Source organism: Lonchura striata, chromosome Z (assembly GCF_050655825.1).
Source record: "Lonchura striata isolate lonStrDom1 chromosome Z, ASM5065582v1, whole genome shotgun sequence".
NCBI lineage: Eukaryota > Metazoa > Chordata > Aves > Passeriformes > Estrildidae > Lonchura > Lonchura striata.
The window spans coordinates 63,581,522-63,607,302 of NC_140740.1; the positions used below are offsets into that span (position 1 = coordinate 63,581,522).

The 25,781-nt window shown below is 35.5% G+C and overlaps 1 protein-coding gene across 7 annotated transcripts in view; it reads right to left on the bottom strand.

Annotated features, from left to right (window-relative positions):
• VPS13A (vacuolar protein sorting 13 homolog A) overlaps positions 1 to 25,547 on the bottom strand; it is a 109,437-nt gene extending 83,890 nt beyond the window's left edge. For 6 of the 7 annotated variants that reach the window (XM_021530522.4, XM_085566299.1, XM_085566300.1 and 3 more), the window contains exons 1-19: positions 25,349 to 25,547; positions 17,460 to 17,503; positions 16,905 to 16,947; positions 15,929 to 16,024; positions 15,533 to 15,634; positions 14,816 to 14,925; positions 14,558 to 14,617; positions 13,478 to 13,537; positions 13,187 to 13,267; positions 12,697 to 12,754; positions 10,629 to 10,756; positions 10,316 to 10,422; positions 9,524 to 9,695; positions 9,111 to 9,173; positions 5,284 to 5,419; positions 4,612 to 4,706; positions 3,707 to 3,849; positions 2,185 to 2,386; positions 1,987 to 2,101 (exon numbers count right to left, since the gene is read on the bottom strand). In XM_021530522.4, coding sequence (XP_021386197.2) covers positions 1,987 to 2,101; positions 2,185 to 2,386; positions 3,707 to 3,849; positions 4,612 to 4,706; positions 5,284 to 5,419; positions 9,111 to 9,173; positions 9,524 to 9,695; positions 10,316 to 10,422; positions 10,629 to 10,756; positions 12,697 to 12,754; positions 13,187 to 13,267; positions 13,478 to 13,537; positions 14,558 to 14,617; positions 14,816 to 14,925; positions 15,533 to 15,634; positions 15,929 to 16,024; positions 16,905 to 16,947; positions 17,460 to 17,503; positions 25,349 to 25,448 — 1,915 coding nt within the window. In that variant the 5' untranslated portion in view covers positions 25,449 to 25,547. Of the gene's footprint in view, positions 1 to 1,986; positions 2,102 to 2,184; positions 2,387 to 3,706; positions 3,850 to 4,611; positions 4,707 to 5,283; positions 5,420 to 9,110; positions 9,174 to 9,523; positions 9,696 to 10,315; positions 10,423 to 10,628; positions 10,757 to 12,696; positions 12,755 to 13,186; positions 13,268 to 13,477; positions 13,538 to 14,138; positions 14,516 to 14,557; positions 14,618 to 14,815; positions 14,926 to 15,532; positions 15,635 to 15,928; positions 16,025 to 16,904; positions 16,948 to 17,459; positions 17,504 to 25,348 lie in introns of those variants that run through there. The other variant, XM_085566302.1, reaches the window with a different exon arrangement.
• Between the last annotated feature and the right edge of the window lie 234 nt (positions 25,548 to 25,781).

Here is a 25,781-nt window from a genome sequence, read left to right on the forward strand (position 1 = left end):
ACATAATGAATTATGAAGATAACATGACAGTGAACACATCCACTGCTAAGAAGACAATTAAAACTGTTATATTATCAAAGGTTGCACTGTCACAGGAGAGCCAGGCTAGTCATTAAAGAACTGGATGGCAACTACATTTCAGGATTTGCAAGATGCAACAACTCAGAATAATAATAAGAGTAGGATCTTATCAGTTTGCACTGCCTAGTTGAATTCGAGTGTGTAGAAAGGTCAAGTAAATATTTTCTTGTTTCTTTTATTTGGGAAGAAAATATAGTGGAATCCATAAATTGAGCTCTGGTAAACCAAACAGTTGTAGTATATTTTAATGCTGAAAATCGTAACTACTCCAGTGTAGCAGGTTCCTCCAATTTTTCAGTTCACAGCTCCCCTATATTTTCCAGCTACCTTCTATTGTTTTGAAGAAAAGTGTTAAGAAGTCATTCTTGAGGACTGCAGGTCTGGACATATTAATTACATTTATATGTTCCCATTTTTCTTATTCTACCTCTGAGAGTAGCATAGTCTCCAGTCTTCTGCAATAGAAATATTCTGCAGATCAAATCTTTTTTCCCTGGCAATTCTCTAAGACTCAGACAAGATTTTACAAGCAATGTGCCACATATTTTTAGATACTCTCATCAAATTTTTCGTTTGTGACTGGAACAAGGTTTAACACAGCATTCTTGTGAGGGTACTAACAGTGTTGGATATACCTCTACAGTAATGATATGCTCAAACTGTAATAAACACAGCATGATTTCATATTTCCACAAAATATTAATTATGATCAACACCACTATATTTGGTGCTAATGCGCAGAAAACCAGGAATATTATATCTAAGCAAATTTAAAATTTTATCTCAGAAATCAACAATCAACTGTTGTGTCAATATACTCAATATTGCTCAAGGAATTTCTGAAAGAAAAGACAAGCAAGCTGATCCATGTAATTCTGGTTAATCTGATATTAGACCTTAATTAAATAGTTCACTCAAAGAAGAACTAAGGAATAAAAATACCACTGATTCCCGTCTCAGTACTAGCCTGATAGAAGCAATCAATTAAATAAACTTTTTGCTTGAGTTTTCTTTAAATCTTTATCATTTGAGTATTCATATTTTTTTATATTTACAATTTAATTATTAATAAGCTAAGAAAGTGTAAGATGTTTAAGAAAACATCCATTGTTTGTTTCTTTTTCCTTTTAAAAATAATTTATACATGAAATCTCCCATCAGCATCCACTCCCATCCACAAGAGACAGGACACATCTATGATGCCTCAGACATCCTTATTGGAACAAATTAAGTCCACAGATTTCAGTGTTAGTCTTCACAGTATTCAGCATTTGCATTCATGCTTTAAAATACAAGTTCTCTAGAGATAAACAGGATGAAATGAAAGCTAGTGTAATGGCTGTAAAACTGAGCAGCTGGAAAACAGATAAATACAGTTTATATATCTTGAACTGAGTCAATCCAAATCAAAATCAATATTCATCAAGGAAGTCAGAGAATCAAAAACACCTATGCAAAGGCATAATATCCTGAAAAACAAGAAATCTGAAAATAATTCAGAGATTAACTTAGAGGACTAAGAGCTAAGAATCAGCATTTGAGGAGTAATAAATAACAAAGGCCTTCTACGTATCAGATGAACCGAACAGAAGATGTAACAAACTCTTTTAACTCTGTATGGAGTAACACTGAAAGACTATCTATGGCTTTGGAGCATATTTTGTAAATGAGTAGAAATAGTTTAAGTTAAAAGAGATACAAGCATAGATGTTTATTGCTGTACGCCTATTCAATACCTAGAATAAACATACTGCATAAGATTGAGTAATTCAACTTGTTTAGGTGTTGTGTTAAAAAAAGCTATGATTTGGACACACACATCTCCATAGGGAAAGATACACTCTTAGCATTCCTACAATCTAAAATTTGTCTGAATGTGATGTCAGAAGTGCATGCAGCACTTGCCTGTTGATGTTTTTTCACGGAATTCTTCAAGTTTCATCAGAGTTGCTGATGTCAATTGCTCTAAATGTACATCTTTTGGAGGTCTGAAGAAATCCACTAAGTTATTTACTGTCATCTGTTTAAAAAAAAAAAAATCATGGTAAATTTATATTAAGTTGGATTTTTAAGGATTTATAGCTTATTCAAATATTTACTTACTGCATCATATACTATTTCTAGTGGTTGTGATTCTATTCTAATCCTCTGATCTGCTTTCTCATCCAAAGGGTTAGTCTCAAACATTATGCTTAAAAGTGAGGTACTGTCATCTGAATAGACTGTTCGAGAAGACAGGAGACGGGGTGTACACTTCTCTTGAGACACTCCTGTAACTTCAAGAGAGGTAATTTTTGTTTCAAACCTGTAAAAAAAATGTAAGTAGACTGTTCAGATGCAATATCCATCTGGCTAAGTACAACTACATGGTAAGAATATAAAAAATTAGATGGAAAAAAACCCAAATCACAAAGCAATACAACACATTTCTTCTACCCTAACTTAACTATAAATAACTTATTCTAACGATATAATACATACATCCATGTGTTAATTGTTTTCCATTTCATTATCTTTTGTGTCTATTAGCTTCCCTGTCTAAATACAAAAGGGCATCCAAGTTATTTCCTTCATACACTTTTCATGAGTTCAGGTGTCAGGGCAGGTAAGAGATTCTGCAAAGTTGTAGAATTCAAATGACAATTCTCTACTATGACTTCAAGAATTAGATGGTGTATTTATAGTGGGAAACAGATACACAGAAGAGAGAAAAGGGTTCTGGTGCAGAGAAATGAAAGAAACAAAGATAAGCAGTCTAATTACTCCAAGAGGTACTTTTTAGATCTTGGACTTTTTTTTTCCAAGATGCTATCCACCTCTGTAACAGCTCTCAGTTGAAGATTTTTTTATCTCCCAACACTGTAAGAAAAATATTTCACTGTAAAAAATGTAGTATTTTTCCCCTTTTTTTAGCACAATAGCATTGTCAGGGCCATTTAGATGCACAAGAGTACCAACAGAAAACACTGATGCAAAATCTTAGAAAAAATTATACATAAAACTAATCAAGATCAATAATATCTTAATACCATATATATATATATTATACTTATACATCTCAAAGTAGAGGGAATAAGGTTTAAAACAGGAGGGTTACCTTCTCCCAGAATTTTAAAGTCATTACATTTGAAATAAAATGGAAATTTTTCAGTAGATGCTTTTCACCACTTACTGTGAGAGCACAAAACAAAGGAAAAATCATCAGTTACATCTTTCTTCCCCAAATCTCAAAGTGAACTGGGAACAAAAGAACTTTCCAGTCATGTTAAATGCTCACAAACAAGTGGTTGCAAGATCACCTTGCTCAGGTTAAGTTTCAAAATGAAACTTAACGGTCACTTTTCAAAGCAAATAACAAGTTAGTAACTGGATTGTTTGCATGCAACAATGACAAACTGAAAAAAAAAAAAAAAGGAGTATATCCATATTAGCACAAAAAGCTCTGGAGATGCAGAGAATTCAATCATGGGAAGAATATCCATGATTCATCCCTTAGCCGCAGAATGATTTCAGTCCAAACTGCACAAGAAATGACACTTAAATACCATAACACAGTCTTAAAATGCCTACTAGTCATCATCATCATTTCATGAGAGGCAAAACCAGTTTGACAGAGAAAGCTCACCTTATTGCTTGTGCACCTGGTCGTTGGGTAAATACTGTACTCAAGTCAGCCAATGAAAATTCTATTAGCTTAGGAGTTTGGTGGTTTTCTCTTATTGATATCGACATGCTTAATAAGTTCACAGAGAACTTCATGGCTTCATACTAGATATGCCAGAAAAACAACACAGGAATATAAAATACATTAATATACCTCTAGATACAGTGTAGAAAGAGATGAAGGCTACAACTAAGTTTGAAACTACTGCTTTCGTGCATAGCTTGTATCATAGCTGGTGTAAAAGTCTACAAAGAGGCAGGGCTAAATATGAGGCTTTTATATCTTCACCACATTTTATGAAAATGACTCTCTGATGCAAAGGCAGAAATCAGTTCATTATATCATCCCTGGTATCTCACAGTAAAAGGACTTAACCGACTCTTCCCAAACAGTTCAAAATGTTACTCTTTCCCAGTACAATCCCTGAATCATCTCTTTCCTTACATAAAATATAATCACTTATTCTACCTCATCTACTATCACTCATATTTTAGATTATAGTGCACTTCCTGATCATTTATTAAGATTCCCTAGTGCATTTTCTTACAAAGCTTTTGAATATTGTATGATAATATATGGATATATTTCAATATTTAAACTACAGTACACCACATCTATGATCTTATTCTTGTTAGAGGAAGAAAAAATTTATTCTTTACTATTTCAGGATATCCAAAAGAAAGCTTTGTAGCCACTACACTGAAACTGAATCTAAGGATGCAGAAAACCAGCATGCAGTATTAGAACAATATCCAAATACAGAGACAAAGCTTCAAGTAATTTAAAAGTGATTTCATATCATCTTTATGGATTTTTGTTAGTTGACAGAGCTACTGTTTGTTACCGTATAGTCAGCTATGACTCACTGATTTTGGAAGGGTTGGATCCACAGCTGTTTCACTATATCCAATTGCTGCATAAAGTTTAGCCTTCTCTTCCTGTGTCATCAGCTGTTCAAGACCTGTCACATTGCAAGAGGTTAGTTAAACTGAGTATAAGTATCTGAAAAATGCAAATACTGTTATACATTTTCCTGTGCCTGGTAGCTCTACAATATATAGTAGATATTGTCAACATTATTGTCCTGAATTAGTAGAAAAAAATACCCTGGGGTTTATAGCCAAATCTTGCAAATCTAAAGCATGCTTTAAAATGCACTTATAATTTTGTCCTTACATACTCTATTTCCTATCTGGCTAAAAACAGAAGCAGCCTTGGAAATTTACTTTCTATGTTCCATAATCTTTACTAGGTGCCTCATATCAAACATAAATTGCATGAAATACACAAATTTTTAAATGAATGCAAATAAAATAGTTTATGTTCTGTTAACTTCTACTGTACTGAAGTTCAGAAGGAACTATGGAGGAGTTGTACAATTGTACAACCTCTATTACTCGCAATTAACAATTATATCAGCAAAAGAAAAGGCTAAGAGAAAATTCATACAGGAATAACTTGATAACAAATTCCACTGCTAGTACCTAGGACTCTAATGGATTCCTACTAACAAAAAGAATACCAGTAAATTATCATACTTGAACCCTTTACTTCTTGTTTCTGTTCATCATTTTTTTGACCCGACCAGCTCCATATCCAGCTAAACCAGCCACCAGAATTTTCAGCATCTTGTTTTACTCCTGGCCTGTAGATTTTCAATCCAGCCTTAGTTGCCTTAAATTTTAAAAATATTCAGGTAAGTAAATTTCTTCATGCTTTTTTATTCATTTTCCTAAGAAAAATATAGACCCAGAGCAGCTCTAACATATTAGAACATCATTAGACAAGCATTAAAAAGGCAAAATGTTTTTATTTAGCTTCCCTTCTAGTCACTTTTTCAAGTACACAGTACATTATGGACCAATTTTATTTTGCATAGTAACAACCATCTTTACAAAAGAACAGAGCATGTAAAAGGTCAATAAACACTCCTTACATAGCAGACTTCTCTCCAGCTTTCACCATATACATTATATGCAATGGATTTCTAAAGAAATTTAAATAATTTAAAATTCATATGTAAGCAATTAAATGGCCATCACAGGCCAAATTTTATATTACCCCTATATTTTCTTTTTCAAGATGGATACCAAAAGCAATAAAAAAAGTATTTACTCTCATAATACAGTATTTACTCTAACTATTCCTGCATGTGATACATATAGTTAGAGTAGTAAGGAAGCCCTCCCTCCTCCCACACTCATTACTTCCACAAATAGAGGATGCCCTGTCTGATGCCAGTGATGATTCCAATACTGTGTCCTCACAGAAAGTGTAGACTACATCCAAAATTGACCACTGAAAGTTTGCCATGGAGATGAGCAAACAAACATCAAGTGGTCCAAGAGACAAGTTTGCTCTCAGAACTACAGTGACTCTTCATGACTAATACAATCCAAAAATAAACAATCAGTTGCAGATAAGCCCTAAATTTAAAGATACTCTAGTGAAAGTGAGATAAGAATCCCTTCTCAGCATTCAAAATCCAAATATCTCTGCAACACAATTACGAAACAAACAGCTGACTATAAATCTGTACTCTGTAGGGACTTGTCACATCTACATACCTACTGGACAAAGGAAGGCAGGACTCACCACAAAAATGTAAAGGCTTGTAGATTTATATTATTGATTCACCTCAGAGAGATGATGGAGAATGTGAGCCTAACAACACAAATCTACAAAAAGTTTGAACAAAGTACTCAATAGTCCTCCTTATAAAGCTTACCATGTCATCAAGCAGAAGTTACAAAGTGAATGACCCAAAAGAAAAATGGATAGGCCTTCGATATAAGGAGGTTAAGCCTGTGAAACTACAGATTTCTGGGATACTGAGGGGTTCGTGCTAAAGGATAACTGCCATGGAGAATAAGCAATGTTTAAAGCTATGACTCTTTCACGTGTCTGAGGCAGAAGCAGGCACCAGAACCCAGGGAAAGAAGGACTGCAGACAGAAGCCACTTCTGCAAAGGTGAAGAAAAATAATCTGTCCAGTACAGGAGCTACAAAAATTTGCGGAATAATCCTCTTGAACTTTCTCTCTCTTCCATTTACAATGGTTTAGTAATCAACACAGTCATAGACCTAATTAGCAAGGTCAACTATTTTGACTAAAAGAGAGAACTACTTGAAAGGTGGGTGTAGCCAGATAGGTCAGTCTCTTAAGTAACAAGCAACTGAATATGCAGAAACAGTCCTAAGTTGTACTAGGGAAGGTTTATATTGGCTTTTAGGAAAAGTGTCTTCATTGAAAGGGTTGCCAAGCAAAGTGACAAGCTTCCCAGGGATGCGGCTTAATCATTACCCCTGGAGGGGTTTAAAAGGCACGTAGAGTGGTGCTCTGGAACATGGTTTACTGGTAGACTTAGCAATTTTCTGTTAACAGTTGAACTTGGTGATCTTCCAGGTCTTTTCCAATCTTAATGATTCCACTACTCTATCCTGTGTTCTTACTGAAGTAAATGCTAAAAGTCTGCCCTAGGCTGAAAAGATAACATTTCTCAGGCTGATACAGAGACCTGATGCTTAGCTCACTGAAGCTACTATTTGGTACTTCAAATATTATAAAAAAAGCAAAAAATGGTCTGAGGTTTGGAATATAAAGTTCTGGCTACAAAGTTGCCTGAAAATCAGCACTGTGATCACAAACACAATTTCTGAGCAGCTTGATTTCAAGATCTAAATAAAGGTAAGCCTTTAAAATTCAACTCTTAGGTATGCTTTTAAAAAACAGAAAAGCTTCGCAAACAGCAGGATCATTTGCCTGGTTTTACTCAACCCACATCTAGTGGGTGACCCGGCAGACCTAAGGCTAACTGTCAGGATACCAAAGTAGTAGTAGATTTGTCCCTTCTAAGTCATTGGAATCCTTTTTCAAAGGTATGACCTGATAACAACAACACAAATGTGTCTTGACAGATAGATGGAGACAGAACACACCTTAGAATCACTGTGACCCGATTTTCAATACTTTGAAATATATTCAGATAATGAGCCAGCACATCTTTCAAGATGTGCTTCCAACATTTTTCAAATGCAAGACTTAAAGCCCAAACAACTGAAAATTCTTTTTCTTGCAACCTACTTCTAAGTGTTACAGAAATGTATCTTAAAACTCAGGATTTGAAGGGAAGGTAGTAAGGAATGCAATATGACATAACCTTTTGTAAGCAGCATAATCACACTGGGGGAAGGAAGAACAAAACTAGATAGGAAATATTTTTAAATTTCCATCAGCTTGCAGAAAGTTAAAGGAAAAAGATAAAAACCAAGAGATACTATACACTACAAGACTACTGTAAAATAAAAAGAGAACTAAACCAAAACCAAACCTTCCCCCAACCCTTGAAAAGCACTCCAGTTTGGACAAACTGAAGGGGAACTGAACAGTCCTGAGTATTTCTTCTGGTTCTGTTAAGAGTCTGGATAATGGTAACACAAGCATTCAAATGGGGGTGTACATACAGACAAATAGAAGGAAAAATCACATTTATAGATTACTCTTCACAGTTTTGGGTTAGAAGCACAATATTTCTGACTGGAGCAATTGCATTTATACTATATTTAATATACTTCACACACCAAAAAAAGTAAAAATGAAATTGCTTTCAAGCACTGCCATAAGTAGTAACTGAGCTTTATAAAGTTTTATTAATTATCACTGCATTCTTTCAGATTGTATACTTCTTATTCTGCTTACTTTTAGGTGCCTTAATTATTAATGGAGAAAGATCATAGATTTCAGAAAAACTACAAATATTTCACTTCAATGTTCTAGAAAGGTGTTCAGATACTATATGTAAAACTAAGCAGTACATTAGCCTAGGAAAACCAAGGCTAAAAAATCAAGCTAACTACTCAAGTCACATTATCTTGCCTAATTGCACTAATTTACTTAAATGTATTCTGCATTTGCTGTACTCAGAGTAACATTTGCAAACAGAAATACTGCATCTCTTTTCAAAGAGCCAACATACTACAGCTGATCACTCAATATAACACAGTATCATGAAGAAAAGGAATAAACTAATAGCCTAGGCTGTTGTGGGGAGTGACAGCTTTGGGTGTAACATTTCCAATTTAACTTCAGTCATCCGTTGGCCACATTTTCCACAGCAGATCTTTCCCAACAGAAGTAGAAAGAGTGATTCCAGATCAATCATTTTGAAGAAAGAGTATATGGTGTTATCTAATTTTTGTTTTATTAAAGATGAAAAACTATGCCTTATAATAAAAAGCCATTAACAAGGAAAATTGAATGACTGTATGATACACAATTCAATCACCATAGCTAAAAGGCATCTGCCTAAAATCTCCACAACTTCATGTTTCAGTTATTCATAACATTGAAATGATGCACTTTTACCTCAACTTCTGCTTGTTGCCTTGCTAAAGTGATATTAAAAATATCCAAGGATTTTTCAAATTCCTAGAAGAGAGATGAAAAATTATTTTTGACAATTCAACAACTGTTACATACCACACCTCAGTTTTACAGGAAACAACAGCAAGCAATTCAATTCATGCAATCCAAGTTAATTCGCTCAATCTGAAAACTTAAAAAACAGCTAAAGCTGTTTTTTCTTGCAGTTCCTAATTTAAAGATTTACTTCATGTATTCATTAATACTACTTACAAAGAAAGGTAGTGACAAAGATGCAAGTATGGCCAATGAAAATTTTATTATAACTTAGAAATTATTTAGGAACATTTTAACACTGAAGTTCGAACAAGTATCAAGATGAGCAATATTTAAGCCTTCAACAGAAAATTACTAACCTCCAACAATTTTAAGATTTCTTCATTAGGTTTTTTTGATGTTATCTTTGTTTTATACAAATCTTTATAGTTCTTCACTTGCTTCCTATGATGTGAAATATGTTCCCATGACCACATTTGGAGCTTAGGTTGAACATTTACTCCAAGGATGCCATCAATAGCATATTTCCACCTAAAAGCAAAGAAAAACATATAGCTTATCTTTCTTTTGGTATATTAAGGCTTTGCAGACTCTCACAAATTCAAGTTGCCAAGAGTAAACTCCCCTGACTAATAGCACACTTCTGATCAGCTGAGAAACCTAAGAATTTTCCTCTTACCCCTCCACAAAAAGTTGACAGATTGCTGGTTCAAAGGTGTTTGAAAGTATCCACAAATCTATGCATGCACATGTTAGACTAATACAAATATATTTGCAAGGAATCTTCTGAAAATAAATCAAACCCTTGCCATCCGTACTGCAAAGGTTTGCCTGTTTTTAGGTAATAACTATATTCTTGTAGAACTACCTAACATATAACAGGGGCTTTCACTTAAACAAATTTATGATACAAAAATACTATCAGACTTAAGCTCCTGATAATGGTCTTTAAGAGTTTAAGATTTTCAAATACTGTGTCCATAGCTTTGCTTTGCTTTGAGGTCCTCAGCTTAAAAAAATAATAAAAACAAAAGAGAATACTTCCTTTCAGAAGGAAATGAGTTCTAACCTTCTTAAGTAAGAAGAAATTCCTTGGTAATTATTTCAAGTTAATAACCAACAAATTATTTTTAAAGTCAAAGTTTGCCTACCATCTCCTGGGGTTGCTGTGCACTGGAATATCAGGTCTGTACTTCCTATATGGCAGATTTCGAGTCATCATATCAACAGACTCAAGAAGCTCCATAACACTGAAGTACTGGGCAAACAAATTCAAACAGTATTATTATCTTTCTGAGAACAACAGGTATCAAGCTTCTCTTTGAACAGAAAATCAGTTACAAAAAAAACAAGACTGAGTTACTAGATTCTATATGTACACTATAAAATTTCAGACTGCCTTCCTTATTCTGCAAACTAACTTTTTTACTACATTACATATAATTTCAGAAAAACAGTTGGTACCTGTGGCTTATTGAATTCAACAGTTATATCCTGTAAGTTTACATCTAGATCTATTTTCGGTGATGAAAAGTCAACATCAGATCGAGGATTCATAAGGAGCTTGGCTTTAGCTGAAATTGGGCGGAATACTAAAAAATACAAGTTGATATAAAAAATGTAATTGAATTATTTAAGACTGCAGTAAATTATATATATATTTATCTTAAATTATGCCAGACTATTAGTTTTAGAATGCTAGATTTGAAAAACATGAACTGCACCAGCACAACTTAGAATACAATCTATACTCAATTTTCAGTTTCACTCTGTCAACATTTACAAAACAAATTTTTGCAGAACACCACCACTAACTTTCCTGTACACTGAATTACATGCAGATGTTTCAATAAATAGTCTACATTTGTAACAAATGGAATCTTTTTTGGCTATGATACAAGATACTATAGTACAAGACAGTTTCAGATATAGCATTTATTTCATTATAGGAACTGTGATTCCTTAAGATTTTTTTGTTATTGTTGCTGTTACAAATGCTTTACTCTTCAATAAATTATACTCACAACAATGGTTAAAACCAAACATTCCATGTTTCTAATTCCAAGCCCAAGTAAGCATGGAACAAAATCAATATTACAAGAAAAAACATTCAGAGCAGAAATATTTTATCTGTTCCATAGTTTGGCAATATCAGGCTTTTGAAGCCATGTTTAGTTCAATATTTACATCTGTTTCAGCAATTAAGCAACACTAAGAATTCTTATATTATCTGAGTTCATGTAAATCATATTTTTTTCAAATATTGTTTCTTTCATCTCAACAAAAATACTGATATATTACCTACGTATCAAATATTCCAAATTATCTGAAAGGTTCATACTAGTGGAAACATGCATTTTTACAAGAAACCATGAAACTTTTAGCTACACCTCTATATGGTAGCATTTCAATTAATTTTCTCCCTCTATTTAGCTTCCTAAATTCCTCTTTTTTATGGTTCTTATACATAAGTATAATGTTTCTATTTACATGAAGTATAAAATTAGACTTCATGCTTATTACTTTCCTATCAAAGTTTTAGACTTCCAAAGACTTGCATCAAACAGGACCAAATTTTCATCTACCACAGTAAACAAGCATGGTCAGCATTTCTGATGGCACTGCTGAATTTTAAGAGTGTAAATCTTGAATCCTAATCTTTACATAAACCTATTTTGAACTTACTGCATAAAGACTTTAGCAATTTATAATGTTTAACATTAGTTTTCTTGCAACAATAATCAAATCCAGCAACTAAAAGAGATGGCTAAGGAATCAGAAGAAATTACTAGATAGTTCTCTGTCAGTCAACATAGAGACTTTTAGGGGAAGGTAGCAGCATAAAAATGACAGTGCCTTTTCTAACCCTGGCTATAGTGAACTGAGGACTTTCCTGCTGGAGAACAAGCCACTTCCAAGGCCATTCAGACTTGTGAACAGTTTCTAAGCAGTCACAGATGGACATCATAAACAAAAAACATGTATTTTCCGTACAGTGGAAAGCAAAATATCACCATGTTTGAGTAATCCAATGTGATTTTCAGACTTACATAAGTAATACTCAAACAATCTAACTTGCAATAGTCCCACTAAAAAAAAAAGGAAATTAATGTTTCAAAGTTGTGTGATTACTTTTTCCACCTCTCATGGAAAAAAAGATACTTTGCATAAAGCAGGTGACCTCAAAAACATACTCAAGCTACTGTGAATTCACCAAACTTACACAGTGTGTATGTTACTGCTAAACTTCTTAAATAAAGGAATTAATCAACGGATGTTAACAATGAGAATCTATTCTAATTACTATTCTAATGTTACTACATTCCATTAGAATGATACATGACTCAAGACTCACTGTTATAAAGGCTTTTTTAATATCACTATACAATACTGTATTCACTGTCAGAAAACAATTACTCTTCCAGGCTTAAATGGCACTCCTTAGTAAGATTTTTGAGTAACAGCCAAAGTGACAACCTCGGAGATGCAGTAAAAAATACAATTAAAAATTAGTATTACAATTAACACTTACCAAAATCATAACCGTCTGGAATCATGTTGTGGCTGGCAACTCCCTGTTTTAAGTTAACCTACACACACAGTGAAGTGAACAGGAAGTTGCATTTCTATTTCCACATAAATTTTTTAAAATACAAAGTGTTAACATTTTTAAACAGTTCTCAGATAATCCCTCTGACCCAAAGCAAAATTCAAAATACTCATCTATGTTTTAAACAGAATGATGCGTCTATATTTATCTAATAAAATAACACCCAATAGTGGTAAGATGACCATCAATTGTCTAAATTCAGATATTTACAGAAGACTGGCTTTTTTTAACTTTCTCAGATGAGGATTATACTTCTATCACATGAAAGACTTAAGGTATACTGTTTTTTCCTTAAAATGCTTTTAGTTACAGAGAATTCCCCAGGACATTGACATAAAAAGAAGCAGGCCTGAATGTGAAGCGTGTTCTCTGCTTCCCAGTTTCAACTAGAAGACAAGATACACTATCTTACCAATGATTCATCCCAACCACCATGGTAGAACATCTCTGATTTCACATTCCAATAAGCAAAAAGGTTATCCAGTCGCACAAGCTGGAAACACAACAGAACATATGTATTGGTATCTAAAAATTTTAGATTAATAATTTGGATTTCACTAAGTCTGGATGAATAAAAATATTCAGAATGTTACTTTTACAATAAGTCTACACAGTTACATGTTTTCTTGATCTTAATTTCTGAAACTCTAATGCAGCTTGTTTTATTAGCAATTCTTTCTTTAGCATACAGTCTATACTGTACCTTGTGGAACAACTTGGCAGTTTCATCATGTAAACATGGATTCCAATTCTTATCTGAGGTCTGAAATGAGAATTAAACAAAAATACTCCAATATCTATAATTCACCAACATGTTATAAGTACAGAAAAAGAAAGTAGCATCATCATTACTAAATACCATGGAAAATAATGTAATACAATCTTCTGATTTAAGATGATTAATCCATTAATTTAAACAAAAACTTGAAAAGGCTAATTCCCCCAAAAATAGGTACATGTATGTACACTGATAGGCTGCACACAAGAAACAAAGATACTTTAAGATTCTGTTTTCAGTATTGCAAACTGTTTTCCTTTACACCAATAATATTTTTAGACAGGTTTTTTGGACAGAGAGAAACAAGGGACTGAATTCTTTTATAAATCTGGAAGCAATTAATTTTAGTTTGAGCCTAAAGAAGACCCTTACAAAATCACCATTTCATTCAAGAAAGTAACATTTACTTAAGGCATATTTTAAGACTAGCAGTTAGACAGCAAAAACTACTTAAGATCAGAGCAACTCAGCACAAGCAACATACTGCTCCTGCTACACAGTCTTCCAGAAACAAAAAAATTCATACCATCTTGTGATTACTACTCTTAGCACCTTAAAGTGCAGCCCACAGACAAAAAAAAATTACCTCCAGTTGAGAAAAATATGTCTTTTTTTTTTTCTTTTTCCGTTTTTTTCCTTTCCCAACACTCCCTGTTATCAGGCAGTAACTTCCTTTCTTGGAGCTCAAGTCAGTTTCAGTAAAATATGCAGAATGAACATCCCAAATCCAGCAAAGTGTATTGGAAACCACAAAAAACAGCAGGCAAATAACAATTTCCTCCTAGAGATCTACTTTAATGCTAGCATTTTATCTTTAATGGCAGACCCACCACAGTACTTATGCTGAATTTGATAAACCAAGTAGTTACCATCTTGCACTACTGATGATTATAGGTGCATTTTCCATTAGACAGTATGTTACCATAAAGCCCAACACACAAAAATATTTCATCTATTTGTAGAAATTAACATGTTTGTCAGATAAAAGGTAAGATATAAAATTACCTGCAAACTTAGATTCTGAAGTGAAATCCCAAATGACAAGGGGTTGTCACGATTTGTGATCTAAAAAAACAGGAAAAGACAACAAATTAATTAATATTCCATAAGCATATGTTTGTTTCTTTCTAATCAAACTATTAAAATTCCACAACTTTACTGGTATTCTCTCAACATGAAAAGGAACTAGAAGAAATCAGACAAGTTCCCAATTTCATGTTACAGTGCACAACCCCTTACGCTAAGATAAACAAAAGTACTTACATCATCTTCATAGCGAATATGGATATTAGAAATCTTCAGCTGAAGATTTTTGATGACCTGAGTTACTAGCTTTTCTACAAAAGTGTCTTGTTTCTCTTCTTTTACTTTATCTATGTTAAAGAAAAACAATTTAACATTTTGTTTACATTTCAGTATCTTTTTTAATTAGACAAAACAATAACACAATAAATATAGCATGATAAGTGTTTGAATTTTCCATAACATTGTACTCCATTTATATAGACACATGTTTACTCTGTATAATCTACAACATTAACAACCTCAGATTAGTAGGTTTCCTAGCTTTAACACCTGCAGAGTGAAGAATCAGGTAATTCAAAAGTATGATCAGCACCCACCAATACTCTAGGTGAGCAAATTTGCATGAAGAACAGATTGAAGCAAACCTTTAAAAAGCCGTATCAGTAAAAATGCTTTGATACTGGAAATAAACTGCTTCTCATAAAAGAGGAAAGAAAATGTCAGGTGACATACGATACAAAAGCACAATTTATATCAGACCACATCAACACTCAAACCTTTTTATTTTCAGAATGCTGGTTCTGCAATACTGATGGCAATTACACCTAAAAAACCATAACTAATAGGTTTTTAAGTAACAAGGAAAAAACAAGAATCTAGAATACATAGACATACTTTCTGGATTCAAGTAAAGAAAGAAGCAGCATCATTTCCATTAGCTTTTCCCAGTCTTACCTTTGTCAGCTATCTTCTGCTTTGCTTCTTCTATTCTCTGCAGTTCCCTTTGTCTTGCTTCCAAGAGCTGCCTGGCTTCTTTTTCAGCATCATATTTTATGCCTAAACACATAATGTAAAAATGTATAATACCGAAAAGCCTTGTATATTGTTTTTAAAGATACTGTTTCAAAAGCTGTAATTTTTACATTTTTGTAAAAGTCACATATAACAGCTGCATAGCAAAAAAAATAGGTGATGAAACCTAAATTACTGAAAGACTTCCATTCCATTATTTAACTGTAATTGCTAAAAGTATCTACTAAGAATAAAGCTCATCAAAACAGTATCAACCCATTCCAGATAATTCTGAAATCCCACCAATCTATAGTCACTTCTTCCTATAAATTAACTTACTGGCTGTGGGCACAATAAGCAAATAAACTCCATCAAGGACTGCCTCAACAGGTTGAGTATAAAGGTTTTGCCATGGAATCTGTAGGTTAAGTTGACCTACAAATACAAAAGGTCAAAATAGACAATTAAATAGTTGACTGGAAAAGAAATTAAAAAATAATTAATATTAAATATAAAATCTCTTAACAGTTATTATACTGGAGAGAAAATACCCCAATGAACCTGAGGCAAAAGATTCCTCAGTTGGATTTTATTTTCTTACACAATATATAAACAACATGAGAAGTTATTCCACAAGCAGAACTATCAAATCTACAGTCTTTCCTTATTTCCTTAAACTACATTCCTACTTCTTAACAGCAGTGTCTCCCTCCTTGACAATCCACTGCAGCACCCTCAGAAACAAGAAAAGCATATGGGCAGCTTATACATTATCAGTCATAAATACTAGGTTTTGTGAACACAGGGAGCATGAGGTTATAGTGCCCTCCCAAGTGCAAATTTTAATAAAATACTAAATCAATCACAGAAAACACATTATTCCAGGGTCAATTTAAAGGAAGCACAATGGCTTTAAACTTACGTTACTTTAAGAAACCACTTTTATAAAACAATCAACTCGCAACAAGAAAACTTTTTATTTTAGCAAAAACAAGGAAGGAAGGAGATGAAAAGGCATGTGAAAGGTAAAAATCAGTTGTGGAGTCTTATTAAGGCAAGGAATGAGATCCAATCCTGCCCAATTGCTCATATTTGCTGTGCTGGGTATTTCCTCATTAATATTGAGGTGATTAAACAAGACTCCAGTACACTTTTTTGAAAACTCAAAAGAGTTTCTTTTCAGAAGAGATAACTTCAGAGTGTACAAAGTATACAAAGTATGGAAATCACTTGCTTGGGATGCCTAAAGTCACTTGCAAGGAAAGGTAGTACTTTTAGAAACTCCTGCATGTGTATAAGATAAAATATAACTTACTAATATGTCCTGCTTTAACTTTAAATGGCACATCCAACTGACTCTGAAAGAAAGATGTTTAGAAAATTTAAGCTCAATTCAGCAACTTGTGAAATGTTTCAATGCAGGAAAAGTTATCATGAAAACCTTAACAAACTAACCTCATAAGAAAAAAAAAATCAGTAAAATGGTTAAGCAAGCATTTGGTTACCAGTTTAGACTGTTATGCTATGTTAGGCTAAATACATTCACAAAAACATAGTCCTAGCTTCATGAGCTACACGAAAAAAAAGGTCTTTCAGTATTACTAAAAGCACATTGACCTAAGCACATTCTTCTAGCAATTGCTGAGAGCTCTCCTAGGGGGATGAAAAATGCATACTTTCCCCTTTAAATTTAATTTCAAATTTATCAGATAATATATATATGAGCAGAGAAAGAAATCAGTGAGCTTCCACTTAAAAGAAAGTGTGTTCTAAAATAAGAACCAAAAAATGAACATTAAACCCATTAAACACATATAACATAGCTCAGGAATAATTTTTGCAAGTATTACTGTTACTTTCACAAGCTTACCAGTGCATTTTCTTTTATTTCCAGATTTTTCAGTGCTACAGCTCCTAAAAGAAAAGAAGCCAAAAGAAAAATTGGAATAACCAAAGTGGTACACACTACAAGTCCCAAAGTTTGAACCTGTGGGTTACAGAAGCCTAGAAGATAAGGGGCCTAATATGTCTCAAACACCAATGGAGGATAGCAGTGGAGTCAACCAAGATTTGTTAGTGAGAACATGCCATGAGAAGGAACAGGATGTGGCAGGAAAGGGTGGCCATACAGACCACCATAAGCCAGAATTCTTCTTGGACAAAGGTCTTTGTTCTGGCTCCTGAAAATGAGCATAAGCAAAGGAATGAGGACAAGAAGCAGGCATGGACTGTCTACCTAAGGTCAATCCAGTAAGGAGGGATCAAGACCTCCAGAGACACCCAAAGACCTCTGACCTATTCCCAGAGAGGTTTAGAAGAACAAACTGCAGATGATATCTCATTTTCATAGTAAACAAGCAAATTAGCTCCATGGCACAGAAATCTTAACTGTATAAAGATACCCAGAATCAAACCTGGACCTTGGACACACCATCAGCTGCACTGACACTGGAGTCAGGACTGCTGATTCACTTCTGTTGTTCCTTTTTAACCACAAGTACCTACAAATTTTAGGAGCTTCATTCCCCTTCAGTGGCGCACCCCAGTGGTCCGTGACCTATGGTCCCCAAAACTTCTACCGTGGAAGAGATCCACAGCCTACATGGCAAATATCCATGAAAGATGATTAATCATTCCACAAAATTATATCTGAGATTGTCTCACGGAGCTTGCATGTCCATGAAAAATAACATAAAATTACTCAAAGTAAAGATGCTGGAAAACCCTTTCTCAATTTTCTAAGAACCCATTTTGAAATCAAAAGTTAGCTTATTTTTTCTCAACCATCTGTCTCCTATCCTTGTAGAAATCCAGCAACAGTAAATGTGAGTGGAATTTTGGCCCTCAAAAGATCTTATTTTTGCCAGTTTTATTTATAGGCCTACAAAAATTCACAGTAAGTATTTTGGTAACCTAAATTTTAAGGAGAGAACAAAGAAAATTTAAATTGCAAGATCAGTTTTACAACATACTTCACATCAAACACTTGCCATAACAAAAAGAATACTGGGACCAGAAAACTCATAACATAAACATGTGCACACAGTCCAAAGCAATGTCTTCTGCAAAATCTACACGAATGGATCTTCTGTGATGATTACTTTCAAACTAGCTGTAGAGCATTAACACATGCACATGAAATAGACAGCTGAGCAGAGGCATAAATGAGATTCCAGAAACCAGAAGCAGATTACAGGCCTGGAAAGCAATACAACTTGAGGTTGCAAATGAAGGTTGAATTAACCCAAAATGCTTTTCTTTTGGGATGCACGTTAGAAATAGCAAAATGTATGGAGAAATGGGAGCTCTCCAATTGCAAGAATATTCTTGCAGTTATATAGTGCTAATGGCAATCAACAACTGTTCAAAGTAGCACCAATTTTGGGAAATTAGACCCAAATCTCAAAAGTGTACGCACTAGAACAGTTGACTCAAGTCGTTGAACTGATATGGAGGAGTTGATCAGGTAAACTAATCCATCCATCTCATAGCACTCACAAAATACTATGAAGATTTTAATGTTTTAATTTATTCATTGCAGCAATTTAGAATCACATTCCAGTAGAAATCTATACACCTGATATGTGCTAACATCAGCCTCTCCAGAGAAATACTACATGCAGAGTTTTATATACCATAGTTTTCAATTCCATTCTAAATTTATTCCCTGATAAAGCTTACTCTGTAGATACCATTTTAACACTAAAAAAAAAAAAAAAACCAGTTTGCTTCTTCAAGAAGATATCACTAATTATAATTGTATTCATGGCAAGTAATTCTAAGGGTATCCAGAGCAAAGGTTCAGGTTCGTAACCAAGCTACCAGGCACAAGGTGCGATTTCTGCAGTTTCTTCAGTTGTGCCATGAAGCAGTTTAGCTGGGTTGAGTTTCTTCACTTTCACTGATGGCTATGTAAACAACCCCTCTCATTTATCAAGAGTCTGACACATGCCACTGTTCCACAGAGGCACAGAGGTACAAGCTACAATAATTTGGCAGCCCAGATGCTTCCAAAAACTAAGTACTGCAAAGTGAGTAAGGATTATCTTAAACATTTACAAATAATGTTTTGTGATGGCAGAACTATTTCTCATTTTATTTGAGCACATTATAATGGCAGACAATAACTCGAGAATCAATAATGTTTCAAATGGGAAGCTTTCGAAAATTCTACATTAAATGCTGGGATTTGGAAGTGAGGTACATAATTCTTCACTGTTTTTGATTATGATTTTACTATTTTTAAAAATCACTTATGATTTTACAATTAAAAAGTTTGATGTTTTAATTAAGAATTACTAGAAGAAATACCCATTAGTACAACTCCAAGCATCTGAATTTTAGTACAAACTTACTGAAACATGTTCACTAAAATATAACAGTTCACTTGCAAAAGCCTTGTTATGGTCTGATCAGTGAATGGACCATCAAAGCATATGAAAGTCTACTAAACAGGCACTAGGTTATGTATATTGATGTAACCTTTCTTTTTAGTATACTTGAAAGAGAGCCCAAGACACTGACTAAACATTCCAGCAGTAAACAGGAAATATTTCCAAAGCCATCACACTTGCAAAGCTTGCAACCAACTCTGATGCTCAGTATTTGAAATGTAGTTATTGTAGTATTCTCCTTCATTATCAAAATTTAGTCTCCACTACATGTAGTCATTTCCCTTGCAATGAAATGCAGATCTAAGTGCAACCACATTGAATCCTGACCATTCAGGTGGGGATTGGAGGCAAAAAAAAAACCAAAAACCCCCACAAACAGAAGCAAGAAAACCAGGTAATAAACCCTAGTTACAGGATGTAAAACAGCTTGTGAATTAGCCTTGGACAGTAGATTTTAATTGCAAAAATCAGAAAACACATAAAGACTTTAAAGACTTTATTGTCATTTTTGCTGATGGTTGGTTGGGTTTTTTTGGCAGGGCTGGTGTCCTCCTGTTGGGAGCAACTAAGTGTTTTGATGTCAGACATGCATCCAATACATGATTAAAAATTACCCAACTAAGCAACCTTAGAAACTGTACGTACAAGTAGTCGGAGTTGTATAAATACCTACGGTTAAACATGCAGGCTACCAGCCAAAACAATAATAAAAGCCAGAACAGTTATAAATATCTATAGTAAAGTCTAGAATTTATTTAGGCTACACTATAAAGCAAATTTTTAGATTTACTGATCTCTGGACAATGTGAATAATTCATCAAAATAAATCAGCTGTCAAAATTCTAGAAAAATAGCTTTATTGTCTTAATTTTAGATACTCGAAATAACTTCATTAATTTAAATGCATGAACTAACATCTACTACCAAGGATTCAGCTTGCAAAAATAGATCTAGTAAACTATTTCACCAAAGAAGTCTAACAGAAAATTCATTATGGTTGAAAACAAAAGATAAAAGGGGGAATAAAACTAATCAACATAAAAATCCTGTAGATTTTATCTAATTAACCACTCTCTGCTGTCTTGCAAATAAAAGGGCAGGGGAAGGAAAGCAGACAAGAGAGAGATGAAAGATGAGAAAATGCAAATACCTTAGCTAGTATCTAATCAGTACCCAACACTCCTGTTCAAATATTGTAACAAAATTTCTGCTTTTTTCCAACAGCATTGTCAGCTTGTGAACCTCTCTGATCACTTAACACAAACACCTGCTTTTGCTAGTCATTTCCCACTTGTGTTTGTGCTGTTAATTATTTGTGTTTAAGCATGCTCTCTAGAGACAAGCTGCAAGCCTTTGAGGATCAGCGCCTGCCAAATATCTCGTCTATTGACATCTACTGTAAAATAGATCGTGAAAGACAGTAAAAACTACCAGACATTATGTATCACTCCAGTGAATTCAAATTACTATTATGTAAGAGGAGGGCAGGAGGTTGCACCTGCTGTACCTAGACAAGGCAAAGTAAACAAAAGTATTTGTCTTTCACTATAATAATAGTTGTAGGCAAAAATAAAAGTGTTTGTATGCTCACAAACATGCCAATTATCTGCCTATATCATCTTACTCACACAGCTGCCCCAAAAAAGACACCAGCTACTCAAATACTAAGTTGTGTTAAGTAAGACATGCTTGAAACCTTACACAAGTGTGCCAAGTCAACCAAGATTTAAGCTTTTTAAAGGGTAGTACAAAACACTGAAAAATTAGGCAGAGTCAAAAGAAAATAACAGTATAATGAACTGTAATAAAACAATTGTTTAATCTCTCACTACTGGAAACCTCACTGGCATTTCACTTCTTGTCAAAAATAACTGCAGACATCTCACATTGCTGCAAGCATCTTTTCAAGTATTTTAACTTGACCAGATCCAGAGCATTCAAAAATATTTGACTGACCTAAATACTTATCTAACCTGTTCATCTAAGCCAAGTACTTGCACACTGGTTAACGCAGCCCATTGAAACTATCTTTCTTAGTGAACACCAAAAAAAAAGAGGTTAAAAAATACTGTCCTTCCCAGTATCAGCTATCCTACAGCTTTCTCTAATGGCTGCTTAACACATTTTTTTACCTTACTTCATATTAATGGATTTCCCAAGGCATATGATTTTCTCCTTTTACACTTTTTTCTGAGCCTTGGCTTCTCCAGTATTGGCTTCACATGTTCAAATTACCTTTTATACCTGTGTGGGTTGAGCTACCTTCAACTTTCTGCACTACCTTTTATATTTCAGGTCATTCAGTTCTTGCAACATTCTCAGCCATTCATGTTTTAGGATATCATATGCTTTTCAATATTGAGATCGTCCATATTGAATACCCTTTATTCTGTGGGTTTTTTAACAAGAAAAAACGTCATTACTGTAATTATTAATGTGTTCATGTATTTTCTGGAGCAGCGTCCTCAAACAACTTTACTACACTGACTAAATATAGAATAGCTTTAATAGTGCATGATGAATTATCTCATTTATCAAAACCAAGGTTAATATTAGGCATGATCATTAAAAAGTCATTAATAATGCTCTGAATTTAGAGGCTGAAACTATGTAAAATTGGATTTTATACACAGCCTATGAACATGTTACTAACCTTAATTCAAAGAGGCTAGCTATAAAAAAACCACAAGGGCACTATTTGCTCCCTACAGCCTTCTAATATAAACCATTCCAGTTTTTAATCATTCAGAGGCAAAAAAAAAAATGCATGCCTTTTAAAATTTAAGAATATATATATATATATATATATATATATATATAGAGAGAGAGAGAGAGAGAGGGAGAGAGAGAGAATACTTGTGCAATGCTCTAGCATCCAAAAAGCAGTGGTGATTTGTTACAGGGGAAAAAAAACCAAACAACTTTCCTTTTTTTTTTTTCTTTTCATTTGATGGATTTGGGACAATTTCAGTAGTACAGGAATTATGTAAAATTTTGCAATCTTATCATGATACAGAAAGACAAACACTGTAAGAAAACACACAGCTGTAATGGAAATGCTTTCAGAGCACACAGACAAGCATGAACAGCTATTAAGTGTACACAAAATATGAAGGCAAAAATGGTACTTTTCTTAAAAATACCTTAGTTACAGAATTTCAGTAATTAACAAGCTTACAAAATTATCCATAGACTTTAGGTATACTGTGAGTGTAAGGATCTGATAATCAATTATGCACTCCATATAAATGTAGTCTACATTTTCTACTGCTGCTACTACTAATAGTTGCTGCCTTTTACATAGCAGAATGCAATTTCTAGGTCCTGTGAGATATTTGAAATAAAAGAAATATTGTAGATACACATACCATTAAACATTGACATAATTTAAGTCAAAAAATGTGGTAGTCCAGGAAAATATAAAACTCTACAGGTGATGCCTTACCAACACAACAGAGGCTGTTCTGAGCCTCTAAGAGCAAGACATTGGTATATCAGTATACATTATAAACAAGTCAAGAGGCTATGTAGAGAAAAAATAATTTTATTCTAGTACATAAGCACTAGAGAAACAAGAAATTTAGTTTAAATACAAATATATATTAAATATATACTAAAGCCTCTAAAATGTGAGAGCCTCTTGGAGATAAAATAATAAAAAGAAAATTAAGTTCCATAGACATGGAAAAATATGACAGCTGAATATCAAAACTTCAAAGAAAAAGTGAGAAGTTTTTTTTAGTTTTTGTTTGAGTTGGGCTGTTCAGTTTGGTTTTGTTTTTTTTTTTTTAATTGAGACAATGTACAATCTGTTAATAGTTGTTTCACAGAGGCACAAGCTGTCATGACTAACCATCAGCAACCTAGAGAGCTGGGAAAAATAAGTTTCACCTTTTTTGCAATGTACAACTATTTCCCAAAACATATACAATGTTCCATATTTTTCATGAAATATTCTGTCTTCACTGAACAGCAAGAAGAAACGATGGTAACTTCAGTACATAAATCATGCAATTAGCTTGACACAGTTCTGCAGAAAGGTGCAATTATCAAACTTTTCAAATAAGGCTCACCTGATCAGCAAGAGATATGCGATATTAAGCCTTACTGCTAGAGATTAAGGACTAATACATTGTCCCCAGCAGTTACACGTGCTGCTGCTGTGTTAGGAGTCCTTATAGAGACTAAACTTTACAAAGATGCTATGAACGCCTTGACTAACTGAAGGAAAATTGCTGCAGAGCTGAAACTAAATGAGGACGCCATTTCAGAAAACAAGCATGAAAACAAAAATGTCCATGCTGCAATATGCTCAAGAAGCTTACAAAATCTTGTTAATGTATATGAGTGCCTAGGAATGGATTTGCAGGTAGGCAAATACCTCGAGGATGTTTCACACCTACTGTCTGAATGCACCTGTAAAAAAACCTGACCCTCTGTGTTTGCTTTTGCTGATGCTGCAGACACCAGGGATGTACATTCAAAACTGAGCCAGCACAAATCACTGCATAGGCATCCGTTCATGGTCTGTGTCTGACAGACCTTTGGTGCTGTTTTCTTGTAGATACCTTACTAAGGAGACCTCAGGAGCGCATATTCAAACAGAACACTTTACTGTCTTCAGAACTGGCATGATCATGTAACCACTGCTTACCTCGCCTAGTACAGCCAGGCACCGCCTTTGCAAACACCTAAGGCAGTATCTACTCCTGGTTCTTTAAGGCTAAAAATAACAAATATTCCAGACCTACAGATGACAGCGCCAAGAACGAATGGGATGTCACTGCCGCTCGCGGAGAGGCCACTCACTCCCACAAGAACTAAAACACCGTCAAAACCCTTGGCGTTTATGCACGGCTTATTTCCGGGAGTGGAAAACGCCCGTAAACCAGTTCAGTGTCGCATTCCCACAACCAGGTCAGGCTCCCGCCTCCAAACTGCCCGCCGAGCAATTCCCAAACTTTCCGCCAGCACCAGAGACACCGCGGTCAGCCAAGGTCCGTCCCCATTTAGGAGACAGCACGGGAGGCTCCATATGGAAAAACAAAACAGAAGCGGCCGTTCATGCGCCTCCAGGACTTGGTCCGGTTTCTCCTGCCCCGGTTCTGCAGCCCCTCCCGCGCCGCCGCGGCCGGCCGCTCCGCGGGCGCCGCCTCCCAGCCCGCCCCCGCGGCTATTTTTAAGCGGCCGGGCAGGTGGGAAGGCGGCAGAGCCGTCGGGTGGGCCGGCGGCCCGGCCCGGCCGCGCCCGGGACGCCGCCCCGGCCTCCTCCCTGGTGCGGGCGGCAGGGCGAGCCCGGCCGGGCAGGAAGGCACGCGGCCGCGGGAGGGAGGCAGGGAGGGCAGGCGGCTCCCCAGGCCCGTACCTCCCCAGATGCCCAGCTTCAGCTGGGAGCTGTCCAGGTTCACCACGTAGTCGCCAAGGAAACGGTTCAGGACGTCCACGACCAGGGATTCGAACACCATCCTGCCTCACGCCGCCCGGCAGCAGCAGCAGCGCCGCCGCCCCGGCTCCGGCCGCTCCGCCAGCCCGCCCCGCCCGCGGCCCGAGGGCGGAGCAGCGCTGCCCGCTCCTCCCGCTGCGGGCGCCCAGGAACAGGCGGGGCCTGGCCGAGGCGGCGGCGGCCGCGGGGCCGCGCAGCGCCGCCTGCCGCCGGCCCCGCCCGCCGGGCCGCTCCGTGCCGGCTGCCCGCTCCAGTGCAGGTACGCGGTACCGCAGATCGGGGAGGCTGGAAGGGACCGCAGGAGGTCTGCTCCAATCTCCTTGCTCAGGCAAGGAGAGCAAATGGCGCAGGACTG